At 37.9% G+C, this 26,396-nt stretch overlaps 1 protein-coding gene across 2 annotated transcripts in view; it reads left to right on the top strand.

The window, feature by feature from the left end:
• Positions 1-282: 282 nt before the first annotated feature.
• The window catches only part of LOC147176411 (genetic suppressor element 1-like), a 77,979-nt gene continuing 51,865 nt past the window's right edge, over positions 283-26,396 (top strand). For both annotated transcript variants that reach the window (XM_086072962.1, XM_086072958.1), the window contains exon 1: positions 283-872. In XM_086072962.1, coding sequence (XP_085929088.1) covers positions 836-872 — 37 coding nt within the window. In that variant the 5' untranslated portion in view covers positions 283-835. The remainder of the gene's footprint in view (positions 873-26,396) is intronic.

The following is a 26,396-nucleotide window of genomic DNA, read 5'->3' as shown; positions in this document are numbered from 1 at the left end:
GATGGGAGAGGTGACTGATACACACTCTCTCTTTCTCTCCCTCTCTCTCTCTCTCCCTCCCATGATGAATCAGCTGTCACTCAGGCACCCGTCCAATCTACTGATAATGAGAAGTGCATCAACACCCTCTCTCGCTCGATTCGCTTCCTCTTCCTCTCACCCAACCGTTTTTACACACACACACACACACACACACACACACACACACACACACACACACACACACACACACACACACACACACACAGCAGCATCATTCCTCGCCTTCCAGACACACAAACTCATTCATCTCTCCCTCACTGGTCCGTCTTGTAATTCTCCTCCTCTTTTTTCCCTCTTTTTTTCTCTTCCTGCTCCTCTTCTTGGGTGCCCGCTGAGCTAAGCAGTCACTAGTGGGGCAGAAGAAGCAAAAGGAAGGAGGTTAAAGCCAGAAAATAAGGGGAGTGGGAGCCAGGAAAAAAGCGTGATGAAGAAGCAAAAAGCCGCTGAATGAATAGAGAGGAAGGACCAAACCGTGCAGAAGCTTCTTCACTTTCATTTCATTTTCAATCATCTTCTCTTCCTCACGGACAGTAAAAGGGAGGAATGATAACATAGCCGCTTGTTCTCAGCCCGGAGTCCGTCACTAGTCTTCCACCTTGTTTTGGCCCAAAGCAGGTTAAGTCTACCAGGGGGCAAAGGGGAGTAGACAGAGGTTGACCTCTTACCTCCTCTGACCTCCTCGCCAGCCCTGTGAGACCCACAAAGCGAGAAGAGGCGCGGGGGCAGGGGCGGATGACGAACAGCCAACGACGAGCTCTTTAACCTGACCCCCACTTCCAGTTGGAACGGAGGCATGTTCGGATTAAAGGCGCCTTACTTCTACCTCCCAGGTACGTCTAGTTCTTATTCTTGGGTCACTTACGGTGTTCAGCACACGAGTGATATGACTGGAGTGCACTAGTGGAATGATTAGGTCCTCTAACGTTTCCCCATTGATTTCTGCACGGCAGCACAACCGTGTGCTTACTATTTAGTGTCATTTTATAGTGTCTCCGTTTGTAGCACCCAGTTTAGCTTTATGGAAAATCATTTGAGCATTTTCTTGATATCTACAATATGTACTATTATGGTTGCTTACTCTCCAGTAAGACATTTCAATGCACTAGTGGAATGACTGTCTTGCTAGTGATTTTTCAGTACTAGTCCCACTTTTGGCACACAAATATGCAGTTAAACCTTACTAGTGCTGCACTTTCTTCTATTTAAATCTTAAATTATTAAATATAACAACTTATAGTACATTATCATGATATAAGTTAGTGGGGGTAGGACTACATAAATTCTTCTACTTCTTCCTACTCCCTCTGACTTTGCTAGTAATTATTTTCCTTTTTGGCTTTTATTTTCTTTCTTTCTTTCTTTCACTTTTATTTTATATTTTGTATTGCATGTTCAATGTTCTATAAACCAATCCAACCAAACTGGCAACATTACTAAGTTCAACTAGTAGGCATGTGTCATGCACTAGTAGCCTTCAGGATTCTTCTACCAGTAGCACCAAAATGCCCACTTGTACTTTTTCCATGCTAGTAACTTGAAGTTGTCCGACTAGTATACAGAAATGTCATAAAGTAGTGGATAAAAATGTCACCAGTAAGACACAGTCATTCTTCTAGTGTACTCTATTGTCTTACTAGTGCAGACAAAAAGTGTACTAGTACATAGTCCATGATGGGTATCATAAAAATACTAAAAGGGCTTTCCATAAAACTAGATGGGCAGTATCAGTATATATCCGTACTAGTGACGGTGATCTTAGGGCCATTTTCAGGAACTAGAAATTAGTCATTAGAAGAATAGAAAATTGCCATTAATTTCATGAAATTTTAAAGAAAATACAATGTTGGGATATATAGGTCTTTCTTTAAAATTAAAGTTAAAGTTCTTATTTTGTGGGGGGTGAATTTTATGCATCAGCAGTACTGTAGTAGTAGTAGTAGTAGTAGTAGTGGTATTGAGACTGATCAAGAGTTTAGTATTTGTACTGGTATCTGTTTGAAAAAAAGTGGTAAACCATTGGAGAATGTATTCGATATCCTTGATATCCAGCTTGAGCTCCATGTACTAGTACATCTTTTTCCTCACCATTACCTTTTACTACTGTATGACATTTCTGCATATTAGTCGGACAGCTACAGCTCCTAATAGGTCAAAACTGTGCACTAGTTGACAACTGTGTGCTACTAGTAAAAATGGTGATGTTATAACATTCTACTTATTATTATGTAGTGCTTCATTAGTAGTACTAAGAGTGCTAAGATATCAAATAGTGGATGGCTTTGCCTCACTGGTAAGATGTAGTTGTTCGACTAGTATGCAAAAATGTCATCTAGTAGTTGAAGGCAGTAGTGGGAAAACGTTATTGGTAAGATACAACAGTTCTTCGACTAGTGCATACTAGTCTGTCTTCTGTTTTTTTGAATTGTGGTAAAAAAAAAAATATACTAGCACATGGGCCTTGAGCTGGACATGAGAGCCACTCTGTCGAATTCAAATGAATCTTCTTTTTTTCTTGGACTCAGTTGCTAATAAATTGCAAGTCCAGAATCTAAAATGGGAATGAAACACAGGACAACTTGTTGTTTTATAGTGTAAAAAAACCCCAACAGTTTTACATATGTTTGCATATTCAGTAAAACGTGTCAGCTGGGTAAAACTATAAAGCAATATTTGTAGTACACAAAGAACATTTAAACTTCACACAGGAAGGCCGAAACTGAGATTCAAACACCGCCTTAGAATTATTAGGCACTAATATTTATATGATACTTCATATTCAAAACTGGATTATACTGTATGTCTCCTTGCATTATTCACTGAGATATTAAATAAAATAAAATAATGTAATTGTAGGGGGGAAAAAGTAGAACAAGTTGCTATCATCACCAGATCGGTAGTGTTGATGTTCTAATATGACAAACACATTAATGACAATATAATCTCCTTGCCGGATGCAATGGCTTGAGAGTTAGTTGAATGCAGCCTTCCTGAAGGTTTTCATTTGTTTCAACAGTGTAAGTGAAAACAAGTGTGATGACCAATCACAGCTAATTTTTTTTCTGAAACTAAACCGTGATAGGGTTTTACCTGAACAACTGTCATGTCATTTTCCAGTGACAAAATGGCAAACCCCTGAGATGGATAAAACAGGTGGATTTTGCTGCTTTACTCATATTTCACAAATGCAATCCTAATCAGAATGCCGTGTTTAGGGTAGTGGGGACCCATGTAACATATTTTTGTGAAGAAATTTTTGGGTTTGGCTTCTACTTTAAAACATTCATATCTCAAATGATCTTTCCCTATTGAAATTAATAGAAATACAATCAATCTGTTCCAACCCCCACTAAAACAAGCCAAACATTTTGTGTTATTATTGTTATTTATTTATTTTTAAACAACAACACTCTGTAATATTGTACTTGAGTTTGTGCGTCATGATTTAATGCTGCTATCCATTTAATTGTGCTTCTTCTTCTGTTGTGCCCTACTTGGCCACCAGGAAGCAGTGTGATACTGTGCAGATTGAAACGAAGCATAGTCTTCTGCGGCTACTTTCTTTCTACTGCTACTGCAATATTTGTCATTTTTCCTAAAGAATAAAGAATATATGCCTAAGAGTATTGTTATTATCTGCTGTCCACATGTGTTGCTCCACTGTTTCTGCCGTTGCTTCTAAAACTGAAACTATGCTAACCATTAGCATGTTAATGGCATTTTGCATTGTTTGTTAGCATCAGGGTAAGCGGGCTTCTTCACAAGCTATGTTGTTTTTAAATACACAAAATACCAGCCACCAGCTCAGTGAGCTAGTGGTAGAGTGTCCACCCTGAGACTGGTAGGTTTTGAGTTCAATCCCCGGCTGGTCATACCAAAGACTATAAAAATGGGACCCATTTGCCTCCCAGCTTGACACTCAGCATTGTAGATTGGAATTGGGGGGTTAGATCACCAAAGGATCCTGGCAAGCCCATGCTGCGGCTCACTGCTTTTTTACCTGCTTTCTCAAAAATGTTTCGTAAAAAAACACAGCCTCTTTATTAATTTCTCTTTTTTTTTCAATACCCCTTCAAATAGCTACTAGCCATACAACGTATCAGCAGCTGGGGCGCATCCCGTTCGCAGTTTGTAATCAGTGAAGGCCATCAAACCCTCATCTGCCTTGGAACTCAAACATCAGTTTCTGAAATGACACACTCAGAAAAAAAAAAAATATTAAAAATCATTATCAACATGTCAATTTCAAAAACATTCATAACTCTTTATTCAACTATCTTACTTCCAGCCACAGCTATAAAGATGTAGGCATAATTATATCAACTCTCAAACAAAATGCCATTATTTTATCATTACTCTTTATTCATTTGTCCCGAAAAGGGAAAGTTAACAAATTAACCATCGTCATCAATCATTAAAGTATAAAGATTTATTAGCTCAGTCACTTAAAAAAAATAAATAAATAAAATAAAAAATAAAAATAAAACACTAATTTAATATTCTTTTTTCAAAAACTCAACAATATCTTTCAAATACTATTACTTATTTTATATTGTTTATCATTCCTCTCTTACCATTTTGACAAAAAAAGAGTCCCATTACGAGGACACATTATGCTCACAGCGCACAGCTCAGCCCCCACCTTTTTTTCTAACCTAGAAACGGGGGAAGGGGGGGGGGAATCTTAACATTATAAATCGCAAAACCTATTTTATCATATTCCCATTAATAAAACAAACGCCACGATCACAACAGTATCATCTCACACAAAACAACACCAAACTTAGTTAAAATATTAAAGAAAAACAAACAAAATCCCCATATGCACACTTCTCACTTACAAACCCCCACCTTTTTTAGAAGCTAGGTCACACACTCAAATGCATACGCACACACTCTTCAGTCATTATAAAATAATAAACGGTGTTATTCCTTCAATTCGTTGTCTACAAATCTTATAGCATTTAAACCGCAGCTTCGTACGGTAATTTCAATAAACGGGTAACTTTAAACAACCCATCCATAAACTGCTCCACAAATGCTGGAGTCATTTTAGCATAAAATTCAGCCTTTTTCCATTACCAACAAAAAAAATACAAAAGTCTGACATACCATTTTGTCCAGCGAAAGCTTTGTATACAATCGATCCATAGTTCGTTTTTTCATTGTTCATCGACGCTTTTATTTTTCGCTGAACCGGAAGCGCATTCAGGACAAACCATTCTGTATCCGGGTCGAAATCGCCTCCATTTTGTTTATAGTTTTTGATGTATACATTCGGTTTTAATACAGTGACGTCTCACTTTTAATATTAATAGTTCAATATGTTAACACATATGGCCACACACAGACAGACATAAGAATTACGTGACCTCTCGTCTATACACAGCGGTTACCCAATCCCGCTGAGCTAAACTGTTCTCCATACATTGCAAAATTTCTGCAAGGCGCTCATTTTCAAAATAAAATGTCACGTACCATCGAATTTAACCGTAGAACAAAAGGAATTCATACGGTAATCCTGACCCCAAAACTACAAAAGTAGGAACGCCAAAACTGAAATAAAATCTTTCACGTAATCTCTCGATTGCAAATACAGTGATACAAAAATCCAATCATCGCTGTAATCAACCTGGACCCCTTTCTGTTCAATTTCAAACAGGCGCTTTTTCAAATAAAAGACATATTACGTGTAGAGAACTTTCACACCAAGAGCCATGAACAATTATGTTACTTGTCCTCAAATCCGGCCAAAACTGCTTAAAAAACAGAAGCGCGTACCATAATCTTCGCGATCCTTAGTAACAAGAAGGACTTGTTACGTCATCCGGCAAACCCTTTTATTCAATATATATTATGGTCTAAGGATTCTTCATAGCGTTGACGAAAAACAAAACAAATCAAAAAATTAACCGCTATTTCTTCCTGTACAAAAAAGCTTCATCACTTCGAGTCTGCATTACGTCACCTTCAAATGCACCACTCCACGACGTGTTTAGTTCAATATCGTCGGAATTATCACAACTCACAATAGAACGACATCAAAACTACAACTCGTTCACACAGATCTCTTTTAAAATTTAGATAATTTGGAAGACGAAAAAACCAGCTGCAGCGGACCAGACAGACAAAACTTCTTCTACGTGGATAAAGATCTCCACTTACCGTACTTTATTTATTTAGGCCTAGAAGTTCCGCCCGTCCTTGAACGCCGCAGCTTGTTCCACGTCAGAATAACACCTTCCGTTTGGTTCAACGGAGGAGACCATTCGTTATAATTCAGCGTCGGCGGTCACCATTTGGTAGAGTAGACAATATTAAGTATTGTACTCTTTGCGTGTTCAATTAACTGAATGGTGAGATTCTGTTGAAGAAGTTCCTTTGCAAAGGTTTTAATTAACAGAAGCTTCTGGTCCACATCAGACAGACCATCCAAGCGATGTCTCTGTTCAAATGTGGCTCCCTCTCTCCAGCTCACATCGTTATTTATTCACAAAAAGGGTTCAAAAAAAGGTCAGCCCACAACACACCTGGTTACAACTGAATACAAGAGAATCCGTTCCCATGGGTATAAATCAGATTAAAAGAATACAATAATAATAAGCCTGACTCCCTTGGTGACACAGCAAAATCCCCGGAAACCTCCCTTTTAGATTACGAATGAATAGACAGACCCGTTGCTCTTTCTCATGAAAGTAACACAGATAAGAATATAGGTCTATTCATACAGCCATACTGAGTTAACATAATTATAAACGGCTAAAATATAATTTAAAACTAAAAAACAATGTTAATAACTTAACAGTGGTACTTTAACCTTTAAATTTACTGTATGACATGCAATTGTCTGTTTTATAATTAAACAGCCTTGTGACGTGTTTTAAGCTGAATTCACCACGATACACCACTCATATCGCAAGTTTGTGATCGCAAGTCCCCAAAAATTGGCCTAATCTCGTATCTAAAAAAAAAAATTGTATGTTGGGTCACTCTTATCTCAACGCAAAACAGCTTTACTGCTACTTAAGTACAGTATGCGAGTGATTTTGACACTTCTGTATGTGAACTGGTAGAGGTGCTCATACAAGACAGAGAGCGGGTGTGAAAAGCGAAATCAGGATGATAACAATCCTCATGACAAGGCGAGAGGGAAGGAGTGGAAACTGAGGTCTTAAAAAAATGGTGGGAGAGACATAACTGAAGAGGACCTTTACGACAGGTTTCTCTTTCACCCTTTATGTTGTGTGATGAGTAAACCCCCTGCTGTTGTACTAAGAGAGGCGTGTGTGTGCGCGTTTGTGCGTGCGTTTGTGTGTGTGTGCGTGTGTGTGTGCGGGGGGGGGGGGTGTAAATTAGGGGAGGTGGGGGGAAGATTAAACAATGTACTGTGCCTTGTGAATCTTTCATGCTGATTTTTGAATTATGCATCTGCTGTCATAAATGATTAAAGCGCTGTGATTATGTCAAGCTTTGTCATTGTTTGCATTTGTGTGCACGTGTAGTGTAGAGTGTAATTGTGTGGTGTGTGTAATCTTACTATGAAACGTGCTTTTGTCACGTTTTTCAAGCATCCTATGCTTTGCTTCATATAAGCCATTTGACAATTTGTTCAATAATGTACTTGTACACTCTTTGTCCTCACTAGTAAGACAATTCGGGGCATTAGTCTAGCAACTGAAACTTACTAGTAATGTTTTGCCCACTTCTTTGACTTGGATATCAATAAATTGATTAACAACAATTAACAACTCTGCGCTACTAGTGACATTATAAACTTCTAGTCAACATCTAGACACTCATATACAGACTTGCCAACGTCACATGTAACCCGTCAAGCCCCGCCCTCTTAAAGGCACATGCATTTATACAGATGCTACAGCATTTACAGTCTTTTCTAGTTTGCTACCATTAGTTTTTGTGTGTGTTCACATACATAGGTTTTTGAGTGTTTTAGTAGAACTAGTAGCAGACAGATGTCAGGGCTTGTACAGTTTTGCGTTGCTAGCAATATGGAGTATGACAGTAGATGGCAGAAATGTCATACAGTATTGATTTTTATTAAAAAAAAATAAAAAATAAAACATTTTTTTTTTACCAGTTATAGCCAGAGGTGGCCAATCCTGGACCTCGGGGGCTTGTTTTATTATTTGCTCACTTTGATGATACAATGTTAATGGTTGGTTCTTGGGGTCTTCTGTGATGATTTTGGATATACGAGATTTTGGCCCAATGCCAGCGATATTAATATTATAGAGTGATATTCATACTAATTAACACATTACAAAATTCTATTTCAGTATATCCACATGTTTCTTGACTGACAGCCCTAAAGAGTTTGCCACGAAAGAGGATGTGGTCTACAATAAACAAAAAAAGGGGATATGTTGACTGACGAGACTCACTCGCTTTCACTTGAAAGGACCTGGCGAGGTGTGCACCTTTACGTACATTTTTACTATAAGCTTTGCTATTTCATCCACAAGTATCTGTGATACTGTGAAGGCTAAGTAATAGTGTAAAACACAATATACAGTATGTGGACTGTACATTTTTCTTGTGTTTCGCTCGCTTAAACCAGAAAATTAATTTATCGTCTGTGTGAAAGCTCCTGTGCATTTTATGGGCAATAGAGTTTTATATTTTTTGTATTATTTAATTAATGTAATAACAATAATAATCATATTGTGTTATTTAAATCTATTATTATGTATATTGTTATGTATCATAGTATTGTCCTTGTCCATTTTTTAGTATCATGTCTTCTGATTATTTTCGGTATAACCCTCGACACATCTATCCATCCATCCATCCATTGTCCAAACTGCTCAACTGCTATCCTGACATAATCAAATACAACTAAATTAAATTAAATTAAATTAAATTAAATAGCAATACAAAGAGCACAGGGACCACAGAAAAAAAAAATAATAATAAATTGACATTTGTATTTCAGTGCATGTATGTATTTGTATTCGCATGTTATTTTATCTGTCGCTGTTGTTGACATGTGTGCTGGTGGGTCATCTTTATTGGCTGCTGTGCTGTTTTCAGCCTCTGGCTCGCCCTGTTCAACTTGACCTCCGCATTGATTTCTATGATATGTGTTACTGCTCCAAGGACACCATGGCGTGTGATTTATGGCACGTCACGTGAAGGCGCTCTCACACACACACACACACACACACACACACACACACACACACACACACACACACACACACACACACACACACACACACACACACACACACACACCCCCCCCCACACACACACACACACACACACACACACACACACACACACACACACACACACACACACACACACACACACACGCAAATGCCCGCCTGAGGCTCACACGCAGCAAATATTCTTGTCGTTCAACTGCATTCAACCGGACTCGAGCAAATAGCAATTCCTAAGCATACTTGAAAGCAAAGTGTGTCTTGCAGTTTGGAGCTGCTAAAGTGTCATTTAACAAGCAAACAGCGGAGTGCTGCATGAAATTGTAATGGCACAGCTTAGCGCAAACCGAGGTGAAAGTGTCGACTGGATTCTTTGGAGGGAATTTTGCGGTGCATGGCGACGAAAACAAGTGGTCAGGGCCTGTAATGATAGAGTGACGATGCCACGCGGTGGATCGCTGACTCTTTTACTTCCCACTTGTTGGTTTTCTTTCGCTTCTTAGTGCTCTGTTTTTCATTTTTGAATGCTCCCAGTGCCAGCTGGAGTTTGACTCCAGCGTGAGACCCTGAACAAAGACAGAAATTCAAGCAATCATATGTTAGAATTTGCATGTTAAAGTTGATTTCATAGGCAGTGTTGGGAATGTTACTTTAAAAAAAGTAATTAGTTATAGTTACTCATTACTTGCTAACAAAAGTAACTGTGTTAGTAAGTGAATTACTTCATGATAAAAGTACCCAGGCAAAGCAACTATTTTACTACTTTTAAAAAGATTGTTTTATATAAAATAATTTTGATTTTTTTAAACATTATTTTTATTATTATAGTTTTATTTTTTATACAAGGAATTCCAATTATGTCCAGGCTATAAAGGGTGTTTTCATTTATTTTTGTGAATATTTATGTCACACAAATGCCTTACTCCATAATGACGGATACCATATACTGTATGTTCTACCACTGCCATTTACTACAGCAATCAGAATAAAAATTTAAAAAATAAAATAAATACTGGATATATGGTGATGTGTGGCACATATGTCACCTATATGTAATTTGTGGACATTCGTAGCACAGACGGTTAAGAGAAATGCAATTGTTGGTGCTATTAATTACACGAGGCATGTGTCGCTATGTGACTTATCTTTATCGCTGTCATAATGCTTCTGGAGTTGTGATGTCCTGCAATGGTTCTTGTTGAAACAATATTGTCAACAAATCACTCCTCATGGTGGCCGTTTTTCGGCAGATTTTTATCCACGTCAGTCTTATCAAAGTTGTCAAACCCTGAATAAGTTCCAGGCGAGGGACATGGACTTGCTAAAATGCTAACATTATGTTCATTGTGAAGGAAAACATGTTGAGACCCGCTTCCCGCGGTACTTCCAAAATAAACGTCACTATGCAGGCCAGCTGTCAAGACACTTTTATTGTGACGAGATGCGACAACAACAGTGCCTCTAACTGTGCGCTAGTGCTGGGCGATATGGAAAAATTCTTCTAACACGAGATAGGCTATTTTATATCACAATAACGATATGTCACGATACATTTTCAGTTATTCTTTAAAAAAAAATTCTACAACACACTATGACTGTTTATGTTATCTCATCTTATGTTTAAGTGACATTAAACATATGTGTATCAAATGAGAAATGCATCCATTAGTAGTGCTGCTATATAAAATGATCAAATGCAAACAGAAGAGGCACAGTGACATATTCTTCACAATTGTTTTCATCTAAATAAGAGGGATAAAAAAATGATCATACAGAAATGTATTAAAAATAATAAAAAATGATGAGCTCAACTGTGTAATGTAATTTTGAGAACATTTATTGTGTAGATGTCAAAAGTCAAATTCAAAACTCAGGACTACATTGTCAAAACAAATAACATTTAGTGATATTAAATGTATTCACTTTAGTATTTCCATTCATATTCTGACTTGCTTATCAATAGTAATAAACGTTTAATCCTCCTCTTGGCTGACGTACATGACGCCGTAACAAGCACATCACTTTCTGTTTACCGAAGTGTGTAGCATGAATTTGCTAAGTGTGTAGCATTAGTTTCTCTCTCCAGATATAATCATTAAATTGCCTGCTATTTTGCTGTTCAAAGTTGGACACGCTCCACTTTAACGCGGTTCCAACGAGACTTTTGTGAAAAGCGTAAAATCGATCACCCAAGCACTTACTGCCACGTCAACGATAACATGAGCCGGTTAGCATAGCAGTAAGTATGGCTTCTCCGTCTTTCTCACTTGTTAATCAATCCTCGTAATTGCTTCGTGAGAATGTCGGTACTTGCAACTTTTATACGCCGCCATGTAAACATCCCAGCGAAGCAATTGCTTTGTGAGAATGTCGGTATTTGCAACTTTTATACGCCGCCATGTAAACATCCCAGCAAAGCTTTTGGGGCTGCCCCCGCCGTACAATTTTGGGAAAAAGTTTAAAATCCTTGTATAATGAGGCTAAAAATACACGTCATGTAGACACGTAAACTGCTATGCGAAACAGATTATTTCAAGCCTTGTGTTGGCCGAAAGGAGCGAGGGAGTACCCAGCATTCTTTGAGGGGGCTTTTTTTTTTTAAACAGTTGTTAATAATTGTTTATTGGGTTTATTGTTTTAGTTAAGTTTTTCAAAGTAGAAGGCTTCGTTATTTGCATTTACCCACCTTTTTTTCTATTAATTAGTTATTGACTATAAGCGGTTCAAATAATGATCGGTGGATGATAGTTGGCACCGTAAGCTTGTAATGTATGACCACTATATATCATGATTGACTGTTATGTGTGAAATAAGCATGCAAATGAATGATTTTACCTATCAAACAAGCATTCTGTCACTTATTTTGTTTTCTGTAAGTGACAAATGCCGATAGACATGATAGGAAAAAATGACATGGTAAGAATTGTTTTATTGTCTTCCCGATAATATCGTCATATTGCCCAGCACTACTGTGCTAAAATGACATTTTCATGAATGGACTTACCGGAACCTTGTAACGCAACGCATTTCACATACAATAACAATAACGGCGTTTCAAATATGGGAAAATGATTTGTTAGATTAGTCCGCTTATGAAATAAGAATGGAGTTACCTAATGCCGTTATTCTAAACGTCTTTATTCCCAACGCTGATCATAGGCCTACCTTATATCGCTATCATATGCCGTTGATTGATTGATTTGTTTATTGAACATATGAACATATAAACAAGTAGCAGAAAAAAGATTTCAAAGAAGAGAAAAAAACAACCTTATAGAAGCATCATTAGTCATTAGCACAGCACAGCTTGTTCAAAAGGGAGTAAGTAGTAGGAAGAAGTAAAAAACTTATCGAGTCCTACCCCCTTACAAAAAAACCAAACACAAACTTATACATAAACAGCTGCATTTATACGTGCATAGATATGCCAACAGTATTGCAGTTGATAAGCAAACATTTTTACAAATATATAAATCAGCACAAAGGCTTACACATACATTTTTAATTGCACTTTATTTTCTACATTTGTACTGACTGATTTAAATATTGTTGCTGTACTTTGCTTTTATACATACTTCTAAACACAACCAGTGATTCACACCTTTTTCAGGTTAATTCCAAAATTATTCCACAAATTTACACCTATTATTGTAACACACCTTTGCTTAATATTTGTTCTTGTTTTGAATTTTTTACAGACAAGTATACCCCTCAAATCATAGCCACTGTCTCTGAAACAGCTTAGTAGGTTGATGTGTACCTTGTACATTATTTGAACAATTTTAAACTCAACTAGATCATAAAATTTCATTGTGTTTAATTTGATAAATAGTGAATTTGTTGGTTCTGTATATTTTGATCAGTTAATAACTCTTAGTGCTTTTTTATAATTTGAAAAGAGGGTAACTATTTGTTTTGTAAGCATTTCCCCATATTTCCACACAATAGGTTAGATATGGTAATGAGTGATATAATGTATTTAATGACTTCTTATTCACGACATCCTTTGTTTTGTTATGGATACATTTTGGACACTTTCCTTTTAACATTGTCTATGTGGGACTTCCAGTTTAATCTTTCATCGATAACTACACCATGAAATTTATTTTCATACATTCTTCTATTCAGGTAAGGTCTATTCAGGGGTGCTGGAGAGGAGGGTCTGTCGGGAAGTCGAATCTCAGATTCAGGAGGAGCAGTGTGGTTTTCGTCCCGGCCGTGGAACAGTGGACCAGCTCTACACCCTCAGCAGGGTCCTCGAGGGTGCATGGGAGTTCGCCCAACCAGTCCACATGTGCTTTGTGGACTTGGAGAAGGCATTTGACCGTGTCCCTCGGGGAGTCCTGTGGGGGGTGCTTCGGGAGTATGGGGTATCGAGCCCCCTGATACGGGCTATTCGGTCCCTGTACGACCGATGTCAGAGTTTGGTCCGCATTGCCAGCAGTAAGTCGAATTTGTTTCCTGTGAGGGTTGGACTCCGCCAAGGTTGCCCTTTGTCACCGATTCTGTTCATAACTTTTATGAACAGAATTTCTAGGCGTAGCCGAAGCGTTGAGGGGGTCCGGTTAGGTGGCCTCAACATTGCATCTCTGCTTTTTGCAGATGATGTGGTGCTGTTGGCTTCTTCAAGCCGTGATCTCCAGCTCTCACTGGAGCGGTTCGCAGCAGAGTGTGAAGTGGTTGGGATGAAGATCAGCACCTCCAAATCCGAGACCATGGTCCTCAGTCGGAAAAGGGTGGAGTGCCCTCTCCGGGTCGGGGATGAGATCCTGCCCCAAGTGGAGGAGTTCAAGTATCTTGGGGTCTTGTTCACGAGTGAGGGTAGGTTGGAGCGGGAGAACGACAGGCGGATCGGTGCAGCGTCTGCAGTGATGCGGACGCTGTATCGGTCCGTTGTGGTGAAGAAGTAGCTGAGCCGAAAGGCAAAGCTCTCGATTTACCGGTCGATCTACGTTCCTGCCCTCACCTATGGTCACGAGCTGTGGGTCGTGACCGAAAGAACAAGATCCCGGATACAAGCGGCCAAAATGAGTTTCCTCCGCAGGGTAGCCGGGCTCTCCCTTAGAGATAGGGTGAGAAGCTCAGTCATCCGGGAGGGACTCAGCGTCGAGCCGCTACTCCTCCGCGTTAAGAGGAACCAGTTGAGGTGGCTCGGGCATCTAGTTCGGATGCCTCCTGGACGCCTCCCTGGTGAGGTGTTCCGGGCATGTCCTACCGGCGGGAGACCCCGGGGACGACCCAGGACACGCTGGAGAGACCACGTCTTTCGGCTGGCCTGGGAACGCCTTGGGATCCCGTCGGTGGAGCTGGCTGAAGTGGCTGGGGAGAGGGTAGTCTGGGCTTCCCTGCTAAAGCTGCTGCCCCCGCGACCCGCCCCCGGATAAGCGGAATGGAAGACGGAACGGAACAGAACGGAACTCTTCTATTTCATTAGAATCTACTCTAATTGTGACTTGGTGCTTGACTTGTCTCGTGCGAAAAACTATCAACTTTGTTTTGTTTAAACATAGAGATAATTTGTTGGTCTCAAACCAATTTTTTAATGCTTTTAATTCATTTTCCACCGTAATCTAATTTCACCGTAATTTTCTACAGAGCAATGAGAGTTGTGTCATCAGCAAACAAAACATTTTAAAGTATTTTGGAGACACAGCAGATATAGTTTATATATAATATAAATAACTTAGGGCCAAGCATTGACCCTTGGGGAACGCCGTGAAAGATCATCAATTCTTTTGATTGAATGTTGTTGAACTGCAAAGACTGATATCTGTTATCTAGGTAACTTTTAATCCATTTATATGCTAAGCCTTTTATGCCGTAATTTATTCAATAATATACTATGATCTATAGTATCAAAGGCTTTTTTTAAATCTATAAAAATCCCAAATGTATTATATATACTTCTATAAGTTCCATGACTGCCATAGAGGTTGATCGTTTTTCTCTAAATCCATATTGATTTTCACTAAAGAGCTTGTGTTTCTTGATGAAAGTGTCCAGTCTATGTGAAAAAGTATCTCAAAAATGTTTTAGAACTGTGGCAAAAGTGATATTGGTCTATAGTTAGTGAATAAATGTCTATCTAAGTTTTTATAAATAGGAATTACTTTAGCGTTTTTACCAGCTTTAAATGACAAATTACAGATATAGATTCGATGATGCTTTTGACTAATGTCGTGTCGATATTAAAGCAATCAGTGGACTTTTTATTTTTCAGTGTTTTTACAACATTTAAAACTTCAATTTCATTTACTGCACTAAGAAACATAGTGTAGGAGTTATTTTTAATATATTTATCTACTTCATATTTATTTCTTGGCTCAGGAATTTCTTTCAGTAGGTCATTACCAACATTGACAAAGAACTCATTAAATTTATTAGCTATTTCTGTAATTTTATTTTTATTATTTTAACAATTTTTATCTGTTAATAAATATTCTGGATGGATTCATTACATGATGTAATATTTTCCATATTTCATATGTGCTGATTCTATTCTGCTCCAATAGTGTATGATAATATTTTTTACTTGTTCTTATAATATTCACAAATTTATTTTTATAGGTCTTTAATTTCAGCATCAACAGTTCTCAATTTTATCATTTTTTGTAGAAACTATTTTTATTTTTACTTGCGCTCTCTATCCTCTTTGTCATCCATGGGTTATTTAGGCCTCTATACTTCCTGATGACTTGAATTAATGGACAATGTTTATCGTATAAAGTGCTTATGACTGAAAAGCATTATATGCAATATTGGGAGCTTCATGTGCATAAACCTCAGACCAGTTTCGATTTTCTAGGTCCTCTTTAAGGGCAGCTATAGAATCTTATTTCTGATATGTGAGTTGTTAGCTTTTTTTTTATTTAATTTTTTTTATCAAAATAGTTTTGTAAGATTACAAAGCCAGGAAGATGATCACTTATATCATTTGTAAGAAGTCCACTCTCTATTTTATTGTCAATTTTATTTATAAATATATTATCAATTGGAGTGGCTTTATCAACTGTTATTCTGCTAGGTTTTGTAACTGCAGGGAAAAGTTACTATACATTGTTTTTTATGAAATCAGTTGTTTTCTGATGTTCGTTTGAATTGAACATATCAATATTAAAGTCACCACATTTTATTTGTGTGTTTAAAAAAATACTAATTTGTATAACTGAGCATATCTGCTAGTTTTTCATTGAATATGTCAAGTGAAGATCATGGTGTCCTATAGACACAACTTATCGTAACATTAGGTGCATTATTGATATGTATTTCAATAGGAAGACATTCCATTCCACTGTCTATGATATTAGTTAATCATTCAACTCTACCGCATCTATAAGTTTTGTCCACATATACTGCAACACCCCTCCCTTTTTATTTTATCTATTAAGTGCAAAAAATTCATATCCTTCGAGTCCCATGTCACTTATTTTTTCTTTATCAAGCCATGTTTCTGATATGGGAATTACTTTGAACCTGTTTAATTCAGTCAAATATTCTTTGATTTCTGTAAAGTTTCTATACAGACTGCAGCTATTCAAGTGTATAACTGAATAGCACCAACATAGTATATGACTGAATTATAAACCAGTGAATAAAACGTTTATACACATTATAGAGACAATATCAGGAACCCATCCGAGGGATCTGCTACCGTAAATATTGAACAAATGTAACATTTATAATTTTCTGCCCCAATTGATTTTTGTGGCTTAAATTTTTGCTCTGGATCCTCAGTAGGCCATTATAAGCGTTTTATGGGCACAAGAAAAGATGGTGGTGAGGGTGGTGTGCGGGGTGGGGGTTTGAATGAGATGGGCACTGCCTCAAACCGCACGAGTGTGCGTGTACGTGTGTGTGCGGCAATGAAAACAGGGTCACAGTGTGCTTCACCTTAAGGGCACTATTATTAATGAGATGAATAAAACTGGATGACAACAGCTTGATAACATAAGAATGCACAATTGCACGCTTGCACACAAAACATAATCCATCAACAACAACAAAACCTATCCTCCAGAGCTGTGATGGAAGTTAAAAAGAAAGGGAATGAATAAAATAGCATTCAACCACTAAAGCGAAAAACAAAAAGCGCTGGCTAAGCCTAATTGGTCAAAAAGAGCTGGTGTCACTAATGAGCTCTTAATTAGCAGCAAGATTCACTTACAGGCACACACTAATGACACACTTGCACGCTGCATTGTTTACATCCAATAACAACCAGCACATACAGTGACTCTTGTGAAATCTCACGTGTGAAACACACACACATCTCACGTGTGAAACACACGCACACACACACGCACACGCTCACACACGTGCAGGATGCGTGCTCACTGAGCTGCCGATTAGGATAAATGCCATCAGATTTTGACCCGAGGTGATAACTCCTCAATGAGGAGTTATCACCTCGGGTCAAAACTCTGATGCGCATTTCTCCTACTCGGCAGCTCAGTGCAGGCACGCATACACGCATGCGTTATTATAAAAACATTTTTATTTTTTTTATTTTTTTATTTTTTTTAAGCTACTACTTCGTGTGTGATAACAAGCAGATGGCAGGAGGATTAGCCAAGTGAAAGAGCTCCAATTTGATGTTGTTAATATTAGTTGAAGGAAGTAAAGAGTGCACACTCAAGGGCAGGGGTCACTACTTGGCACTCACCAATGTAGCCACCAGGTAACCCCCAAAGATTGCTACAGTATTCTAAAAATAAATAAATAAATTAGTGCCACTAACATCTGAGCTACATCTTTTTTTTTTAAAACATAACGTTAACATGTTTTGTGTGCTGTAAATTTATGAGCAACGATATTGTACAGTATAGGCCAAAGGTCGGTATTGTCGTGCCTGACCAAACCATAGTTAGCGCGGAGACAAGCTAGCTGGTGCGATTAGGATGAAACTTACCAGCAAATAATTTGAGCAAATTTGTTATTTCAGGAGTGTGTATGAAACTGGTAGCCCTTTGATTTACCCAACAAATGTGACACAAATGCGACCTACTTAAACCCTGTCGAAACAGCAACGTTCAGTGGGATCGATGCTTTAAGATTTCTTGTCATCGACTATAAATGCAATGAAAGTTGATTCAAAGTTGATTCAAAGTTGATTAATGATTGATGTAATTTGAGTTTTTCCAGCATAGTACAGTGTGGAAGAGGAGCAAGGAGGGGGCACAGCGTCCGTGGGCGCTGCGAGAGAAATGAAAGAGGTGTCGTAGAGAGGCCAGGTGAAAGTGAGCGTGCAACTCTTGGCTCTCAGTTTATGTAGTTAGAGTTTTTGAACATTTCAACCTCAGTTGTTTTTATGTTTGGCAGTATGTTCACACTTGGCAGGTGAGATGATCTTAACACGTTCAATGTTGATCTGACATCCATTATTGTTAAGCAGTTATGCATGTTTAGACGTATTTATGTGAAAGATGCAATGAACAAAAAAAAAAAAAAGATTAAAAATACAACTCTCCTTTATGCTAAATGTAGCTGTTGTAATTAGCAATAGTAGTTATTCTTTTCAACAAGTCGACGGGTGTCATCTTGGTTTCCATACCTAGTGTTGTAGTCTCGACCACACCAATCGAGACCGAGACATTATCAAGACTGAAGATTGTCGAGACCCTAGACAAGACCAGGACTGTATACTGTATAAGGGTCCGCATGTCGGCGACATTAGTTTTGTTAGTGACAAAAATAGGTCGTTTGGACAAAAAAGTCAATTTTGAAATGTCTCCAAAAATAGCCTCCTTGAAGTCTCTATTTTAATTTCACAGCAGCACAAAAGTAAAACTTACGATGGCGTATTAGGGCCACGTATAAATATATATTTTCTTTAGAGGGTGGGGGCAATATTCCGAGAAAAAAAACTCGTAAATTTGTGACTTTATGAAGTGGCAAATTTCCGAGTTTATAAAGTGGCGGATTTACTATACAAACAACTCAGAAACTTACGAGAAATACATGTGGTGTATTCCGATACTGTTCGGTCGGGTTTTCAAATAAGGAGATAGTAATGGCTTTAACCATCTGATGTTGAGTATTCGCTTTGTGAAGGTCCACATCAAGCATTTAAGTTAATCTGTCAAAATAAATATTTACTTGTACATTTATGTTTCCAGAATAATTATTTACACATTCATACATTTTGGCATTTTTTTTGTACAAGTATCTAAGTTGATGTGTCAAATCTGCTGCTCTCCGTCAATCACTTGCATTTACCTAAAGTATGCTAGCTTCTAATTGGTTAGTGTTGGTCAGCTGATAGGGGATCAGCAAGTGTTATCGCTTTAGCTGCAAGTATGACAAGTAAAGTTTAAATTAAGAATGAATCTGTCTCCATCCTGCCTTTTTATCTTCTAAACAGTGTCCCATTAACCACCAATGAATCCTCACATTAGACTATAGCTACGCTACGTGTATTTCTCGTAAGTTTCTGAATTTTTTTCCTCGCAAATCTGCCACTTTATAAAGTCGCAAATTTGCCACTTTATAAAATCGCACATTTGCCACTTTATAAAATCGCAAATGTATGAGTTTTTTTCTTGCAAATTTGTGACTTGATAAACTTGATAAAGTGGTAAATTTGCGACTTTATAAAGTTTTTTCTCAGATATTACCCCCACCCTCTAAAAAAAATATATATACGTGGCCCTAATACTCGGTCGTAAAAACCTGTAATAGAAGTGTATGAAAATAAGTAGGGCTGCACATACAAAAATTGGTGTGGTTCTCAAATGAGCAGCAAAAGTTGTTGTTTGGCGCTCATTTTCTCGACCCACCAACCTAATGGATGAACGTAAAGATGTCCCCGTGTTCTGCCTACGCCGCCGGTACGCTGTTAGTGTGATAGGCTAGATACAGAGAAGTCAAGCTAGCCGCCATAATGGTTGTTCACACTTTACAACGCTTTACAACACTTTAAACTTTCAAAATACAAGCTTAAAAGTAATAACTGTACATAGACATCAATGCCTTAATATTCTTTTATTCTAAAATGAGGCCTAGGAAGCAATTGCTGTAGCTGCTGACTGACTTGACTTCAATATTTCGACGGAGTAGTGCCTGCCCACAGTAACTGAGTTGCAATATTCTTGGAACGTACTGAGGCACCGGAATCTGTTGAGGGAGTTAGCAATGCTAACCTAACGTTATTCTCATCTGCATCTAGCTAATTTTCCGATCCTAGTATTTGCGCAGATGTATGAAGGCTTGTCATTTTTCCTGCTCCACGAAGCTCAATAGTCAGGTAACGTAGCAGATGGGCGAGTCAAGACCCCTCTGTAAGTATGCCGATTGCAAAACGAGATGGTAAAACACATGATTGTTCAAGCGTTAAATGTCTATGTTGACATGATGCGTACATACTGACAAATTTGAGCATTTGCCCTCCCTTGCAATCAAAGTCAGCAGGGGCCTGATTCTTTGCTGTCTGCGAAAGATGATCCTGTGGTGTGAGATATGTTGAGACGGATTTTAATATCGGTATGCGTGTACATCGCTTCAGGGTCAACATGCACGCACGCACGCACACACAAACGGCGCTCTGGAGGAAATAAACAGCGAATGGGAAACTCAAGTCGTCCGCCCCCAGTGGTGCTGCACCATCTGCATGTTCACCATGCAGACTTAATTGATTGAATGTGTCAGTGTGTGTGTGTGTGTGTGTGTGTGGGTGGGTATGTGTGTGTAAACAGAGAACTGATTAACAGTAGTTTGTTTGTAAGTTTTTATTGGACTAAACATATTTAGCTTCACACACGTAAGGGGGTAAAAGTACATTGCAGTGAAGATCAGTTTTTAGATGCAATCACATTTTAACAAATCACAAAATAACCCAATAATGTTGTAGTTAGTTCGGCACAGTCTAAAGTGTAAAATGCTATGATGAGAGCAAATAACCATACTGTATGTGGTTACCTCAGTGGGTGCTCAAAATGGACCCAACAGGCCTTTTTACGAGCAAAAACAATAATCATAACATTGGAGAAAAATAAATGACGTATTACAAATTAATATAGCATAATATTTAGATATAGTATATAATTATATAATATTTAAAACCCCCACAAATTTTCTGTACAATAATATTAGAGTAGAGTTAAGCAGCAAAAGCCACCTGTTTTTATTCATCTCAGGGAGCGGCCATTTTGCCACTTTTTGTCAACTGAAAATGACTTCGCAGTTGCTCAGTGCTCACTGCCCTGATAACGACCAATCACGGCTCAGCTTGCGAACGTCACATTACTAGACTAAAAAAACAGGTGAGCCATGAATGGTCGTTATTTGAACTCTGAGCAAATGGCAAAATGGCTGCCCCCTGAGATGGGTAAAAACAGGCGGATTTTGCTGCTTAATTTATATTCCACAAACATCTCAGAAATCATTTCAGAAAAGTGAAACTGTCTTTAATTATACAGGTACTCTAATCATCAATTACTGGTAGCTATCTTGATGTGATTAAACAAATGAATTACCACAATTAATAATATCATTAATAATATAATGACATTTGAGGATGTTCATTAACACTTTTTTTCAGACTTATACCAGTACGACTTCTTAGTACCGATACAATTGGTACTTTTTATACATAACATTTCCTCCCCCAAAATTATTGACGGATAATTTTAAAGAAATAACTTCATATCCTAATACAGCGTTTTTCCTTAATTGCATGAAATTAATGGCAATTTTCTATTCTTCTAATTTCTCATTTTTAGTCACTGATTGTAAAACGGCATCAAAAGGGTGGCGAATAATTGCATGGGCTGCTGTTACGCTTACCGATACCTTGAAACAAGGCCAGGTATCGACCCGGTACCAATATCTGGTATCAGTACTCACCAGGCTGGGCTTGGGCAACCTGGAGCAGAAGGACAATTCCAGGTGGGCCGCCAGAGGGCGTTATTTATTTTGGGCCGCGGGTTCATTTCAAAATCAGCAAATAAAGTGCTTTTGGTAGACTTAGCTAGGCTCAAAGTGACTAACCTGGAGCGGCTTGAATTTTTGCGTTTGGTCCGCCTGAATTATGGACCTTTGGGCATTCATTAAGCAGGCATTACTTTCTTTTTTTACAGGTAACTTGTAACTGTAACAGAATACAGTTTAAAGGTGACCCTTCCAACCCTGCGTACAACACGAGTATCCGGTACGGATAATACATTTTTTATGGACACGAACATAACCCGGATATAATTCATTATTACCTGTGTCCGACGCTCCAGCGCTCCGCTCTCTCTCACTGCTGCAGGCAACTCTCTCTCTCTCTCTCTGTCTCTCTCTCTCTGTCTCTCTCTCTCTGTCTCTCTCTCTCTGTCTCTCTCTCTCTCTCTCTCTCTCTCTCTCTCTCTCTCTCTCTCTCTCTCTCTCTCTCTCGCTCTGAACGTACCTTTTCGGCTTTATATTATATATAAATAATATAATATATATAGATAGAGTTTAGTCTAAGTGTTTGAATGTTATGTTTGTTCAATTTCTGACTTGAATATGACAGGTGGTCAAATAAATTTATTTAGCACTCTCCACTTGAACAATTTATTCATAATTGTTCAAATAAACTTTGATTTTGATCTAGTAAGGTGCTAAGCTTGTTATTTGAATTTTTGGTCAAATACAACATAAATAGTGATGTTGGCTGGATTGGGAAGCTATTTTAGATTGACATTGACACTGACACTAATACGCGTAAAATTATACATCTTCATTAAAACAGTGTAATCTAGAGTGGACCAGTCTGAGCCATGAAACTCCAGGGCTGAAATGGAATCCCAGTCCGGCCCTGGTACTCACCCATCCCTAATAATATTATCACAATTAATAATCAGTCAGTCAGTGGCTTGTCACAGTAAAGGAAAATAAAATACCATTAAAACTAATCAAAAGATAGATTAAAAATAAAATAGATTAAAATGTAAAATTAAATACCATTAAAATGAATTAAAAATAGATTCAAAACAAAATAGAATATAATAACAAATCAGGTAAATTTCTTGCAAACCAACTTCAACGCAATCGGGAAAAAATCTCTTATAACGGCTATTAAAGGGACAACTGGTGAATGCACACAATCACCAGAAGAAATTAATCAAATTTTTTATAACTATTATCGCAACCTATACTCAGAAACTAACAAGCATAACCCTGAGCTTATTGAGGCATTCCTCAGTAGCTTAAATATACCTCAGTTAACTACTGAATATGAAGATATGTTAGATGCGCCACTTACTATAAACGAGCTGTACAGTGCTCTAGATAGTATGCCTAATGGAAGAGCACCTGGCCCGGATGGTTATCCGGCTATATTTTTTTAAGCACTTTTGGTTAATGCTTACTCCATTATTCTTAAGAGTAGTAACAGAAATTAAAACTAATGGTTACATATGTCCACACATGAATACGGCAGCAATTTAACTTTTATTAAAGCCAGAAAAAGACCCCACCCTTCCATCAAGTTACCGTCTGATTTCACGAATTAACACTGATATTAAAATTATCGCTAAGGCTTTCGCATCTAGACTAGAAACAGTAATCTCGACAATCATTCATAGCGACCAAACAGGCTTTATTAAAGGTCGTCACTCTACTAATAATAATAGGAGGCTCTTTAACCTTATTAGCATGTCACAGCGGCCTGATAAAAAGACAGTTATTATATCGTTGGATGCAGAAAAAGCTTTCGACAAAGTTAACTGGTCCTTCCTCTTTGCTGTTTTAAATAAATTTGGCTTTGGGAAGTCATTTATTCACTGGGTGTCAGTATTCTATGATTCTCCTAAAGCTACAGTTACTACTAATGGGATTGTATCTCAGAGTTTTACTCTACAGAGAGGCACAAGACAGGGATGCCCACTGTCTCCTTTATTATTTGCAATATTTATTGAACCACTTGCATTAGCCATACGCCAGGAAAGAAGAATTCAAGGAATTCACTCTGGGGTAACAGAACATAAAATGTATCTATATGCCGATGATATTTTACTTTATTTAGAAAAGCCTGCTATTTCGTTAGGGGAAGTATTTAACTTAATAACTAAATTCTCACAGTTATCAGACTATTCTATTAACTGGACAAAATCAACACTTCTACCTATTACAGAAAATTCATGGAACCCTGCAAGCCAGGACCCACACTACTCATTTCCTATTGGTAATTTAAAATACTTAGGCATAAAAATCTCACCTAAATGAACTGATTTAATTCATTTAAACTTTATTCCACTTCTGGATAGCATTTATAGTGACTGGAATAATCTTCCCATTTCTCTAATAGGACGAATAGCCACTATTAAAATGAAAGTTTTACCCAAAATAAACTATTTTTTCTCAAAGATTCCATTTAAACCTACGTCTAACTGGTTCCAGTTGTTGGATTCGGCCGTTACTAAATTTTACTGGGGAAAAAAAGAAACAAAGATTAGTCTATCTACTCTTCAGAAAAGTAAATCCAAAGGAGGTCTAGAGGCATCAAATTTTATGCACTACTATATAGCTAACCAGCTACAATATATCATTTTATAGGCACAACCCAACAGAGATACTAACTGTTGGCTGGAACTAGAACAGAAGGATTGTAATAACCTCAGACTTTTAGATTTACTCTTTATTACAACATCGATTAAGCGACACAATTGTTTTAAAAACCCATTGATTTCCGCCACCCTGATTATATATAAATCGGACTAAAAAATGCCAGGAGTTTGAACAACCAAGCAAAGCCGAACGTACCTTCATCAGGTAGCCGAATGATACAGAATGCTCACGATGCGGTAGTGGAGACGAAGCGCTGCTCATTTCCAGTCATTGCAGGTGAATACTCCCAGAGGTGCTCCGTACATGTTGTTTTTCCATGACAATTTTCTTCGACATGGGCCCAAAGAAAGACAGCAGCTCCAGTGGCAGAAAAGAAAAACGTACAGTGCTATGAACCATAGTGGATTTAGGTGCACCATTGTTATCGCACCATTGTAACTACTGTGACTACTTCCGTAAATACTGCACAAGGACCCCCCTTAGCTGTTCAACAACGTGCCTGACGCTAAACAGCGCACAAGGACCCCTTAGTAGTTTAACAAAATGCCCAATGTAAAATACACTAACTCAGCACTGAACTAAAGCATGCATTAACACCGTATTTTTCATCCACTGATGCCATCACACAACAACAAAAAAAGGTAAAATACTGTACATGTTTTTTACATAAATAGAAATTAAAATAGGAATTTTTTGTTTTTTCAGCTTGGGAACGGATCAATTGCATTTACATTATTTCCTATGGGAGAAAATGTTCCGGAGGTTGAACAATTAGGACTTCACAGGAACGAATTAATTTCAAACTCTGAGGTACCACTGTATATATATATATATATATATATATTATTATTATTATTATTATTTTTTTAATGTTCAAGTGGTAAGCACAAAAATTAAGTCTTCAAGAAATGGCCGAAAAATACTTTGACAAATGTTTCCCACATTACAGTAGCTAATTATGAAAAAGTCCAAAAGCCCATAAAAACCACGTCGCAGTAAGGTAAAATTTCATTTCTTACACTCTTTAGTCTATAATACACACTTGACAAGAAAATGTACTGCAATTGGCATTTTATTACAGCAGGCCCAACCTGGTCGCCACCTTCTGTTGCACGCGCACAGTGAGCACCAGGGTTCACACGCACACACTACGGTGGCACGTCTTTGCTTGGGCCTGCACACCACCTCGTTCCGCTTCTGCTTGCATTTGCATAATCTGCATAATGATGCTCGCTTTAATTGCCTCCGCCCAGGTAAGGGATCATGTGGTTAAGTGGGAGATCATAATTATGTAAATAATTGGCCTGACCACAGCAAGCTGCTGCTCTCTGAAATCCATCTGGAGAAAGACAGACACAGAGGAGGAAGAGGAGGCTGAATGAATGAGGACAGAACAGGTAGAGAAGAGGGTGGACATCGACATTGACCCATGACTGATTTGTCAATAACGTACGTGATGTGTCATTAGTAGTTAACGTCGCATGAACGGCGACATCCAGTGATCAAAACATTACATTATTTACATTACATAATTAGAGTAAAAAAAGTCATTTCAAACGTTTTTTTTTTAAACACTTAATCCCAACTTGGTAGGACGTGTTTGCATGTAAACAAGCGTGTAATTGACATAACTTGCTTTCGTCCGTA

The sequence above is a fragment of the Leptonotus elevatus genome, chromosome 4 (assembly GCF_054856555.1).
Source record: "Leptonotus elevatus isolate MCC_2025b chromosome 4, RoL_Lele_1.0, whole genome shotgun sequence".
NCBI classification, from domain to species: domain Eukaryota; kingdom Metazoa; phylum Chordata; class Actinopteri; order Syngnathiformes; family Syngnathidae; genus Leptonotus; species Leptonotus elevatus.
This window is presented reverse-complemented; position numbering and strand designations above follow the sequence as displayed.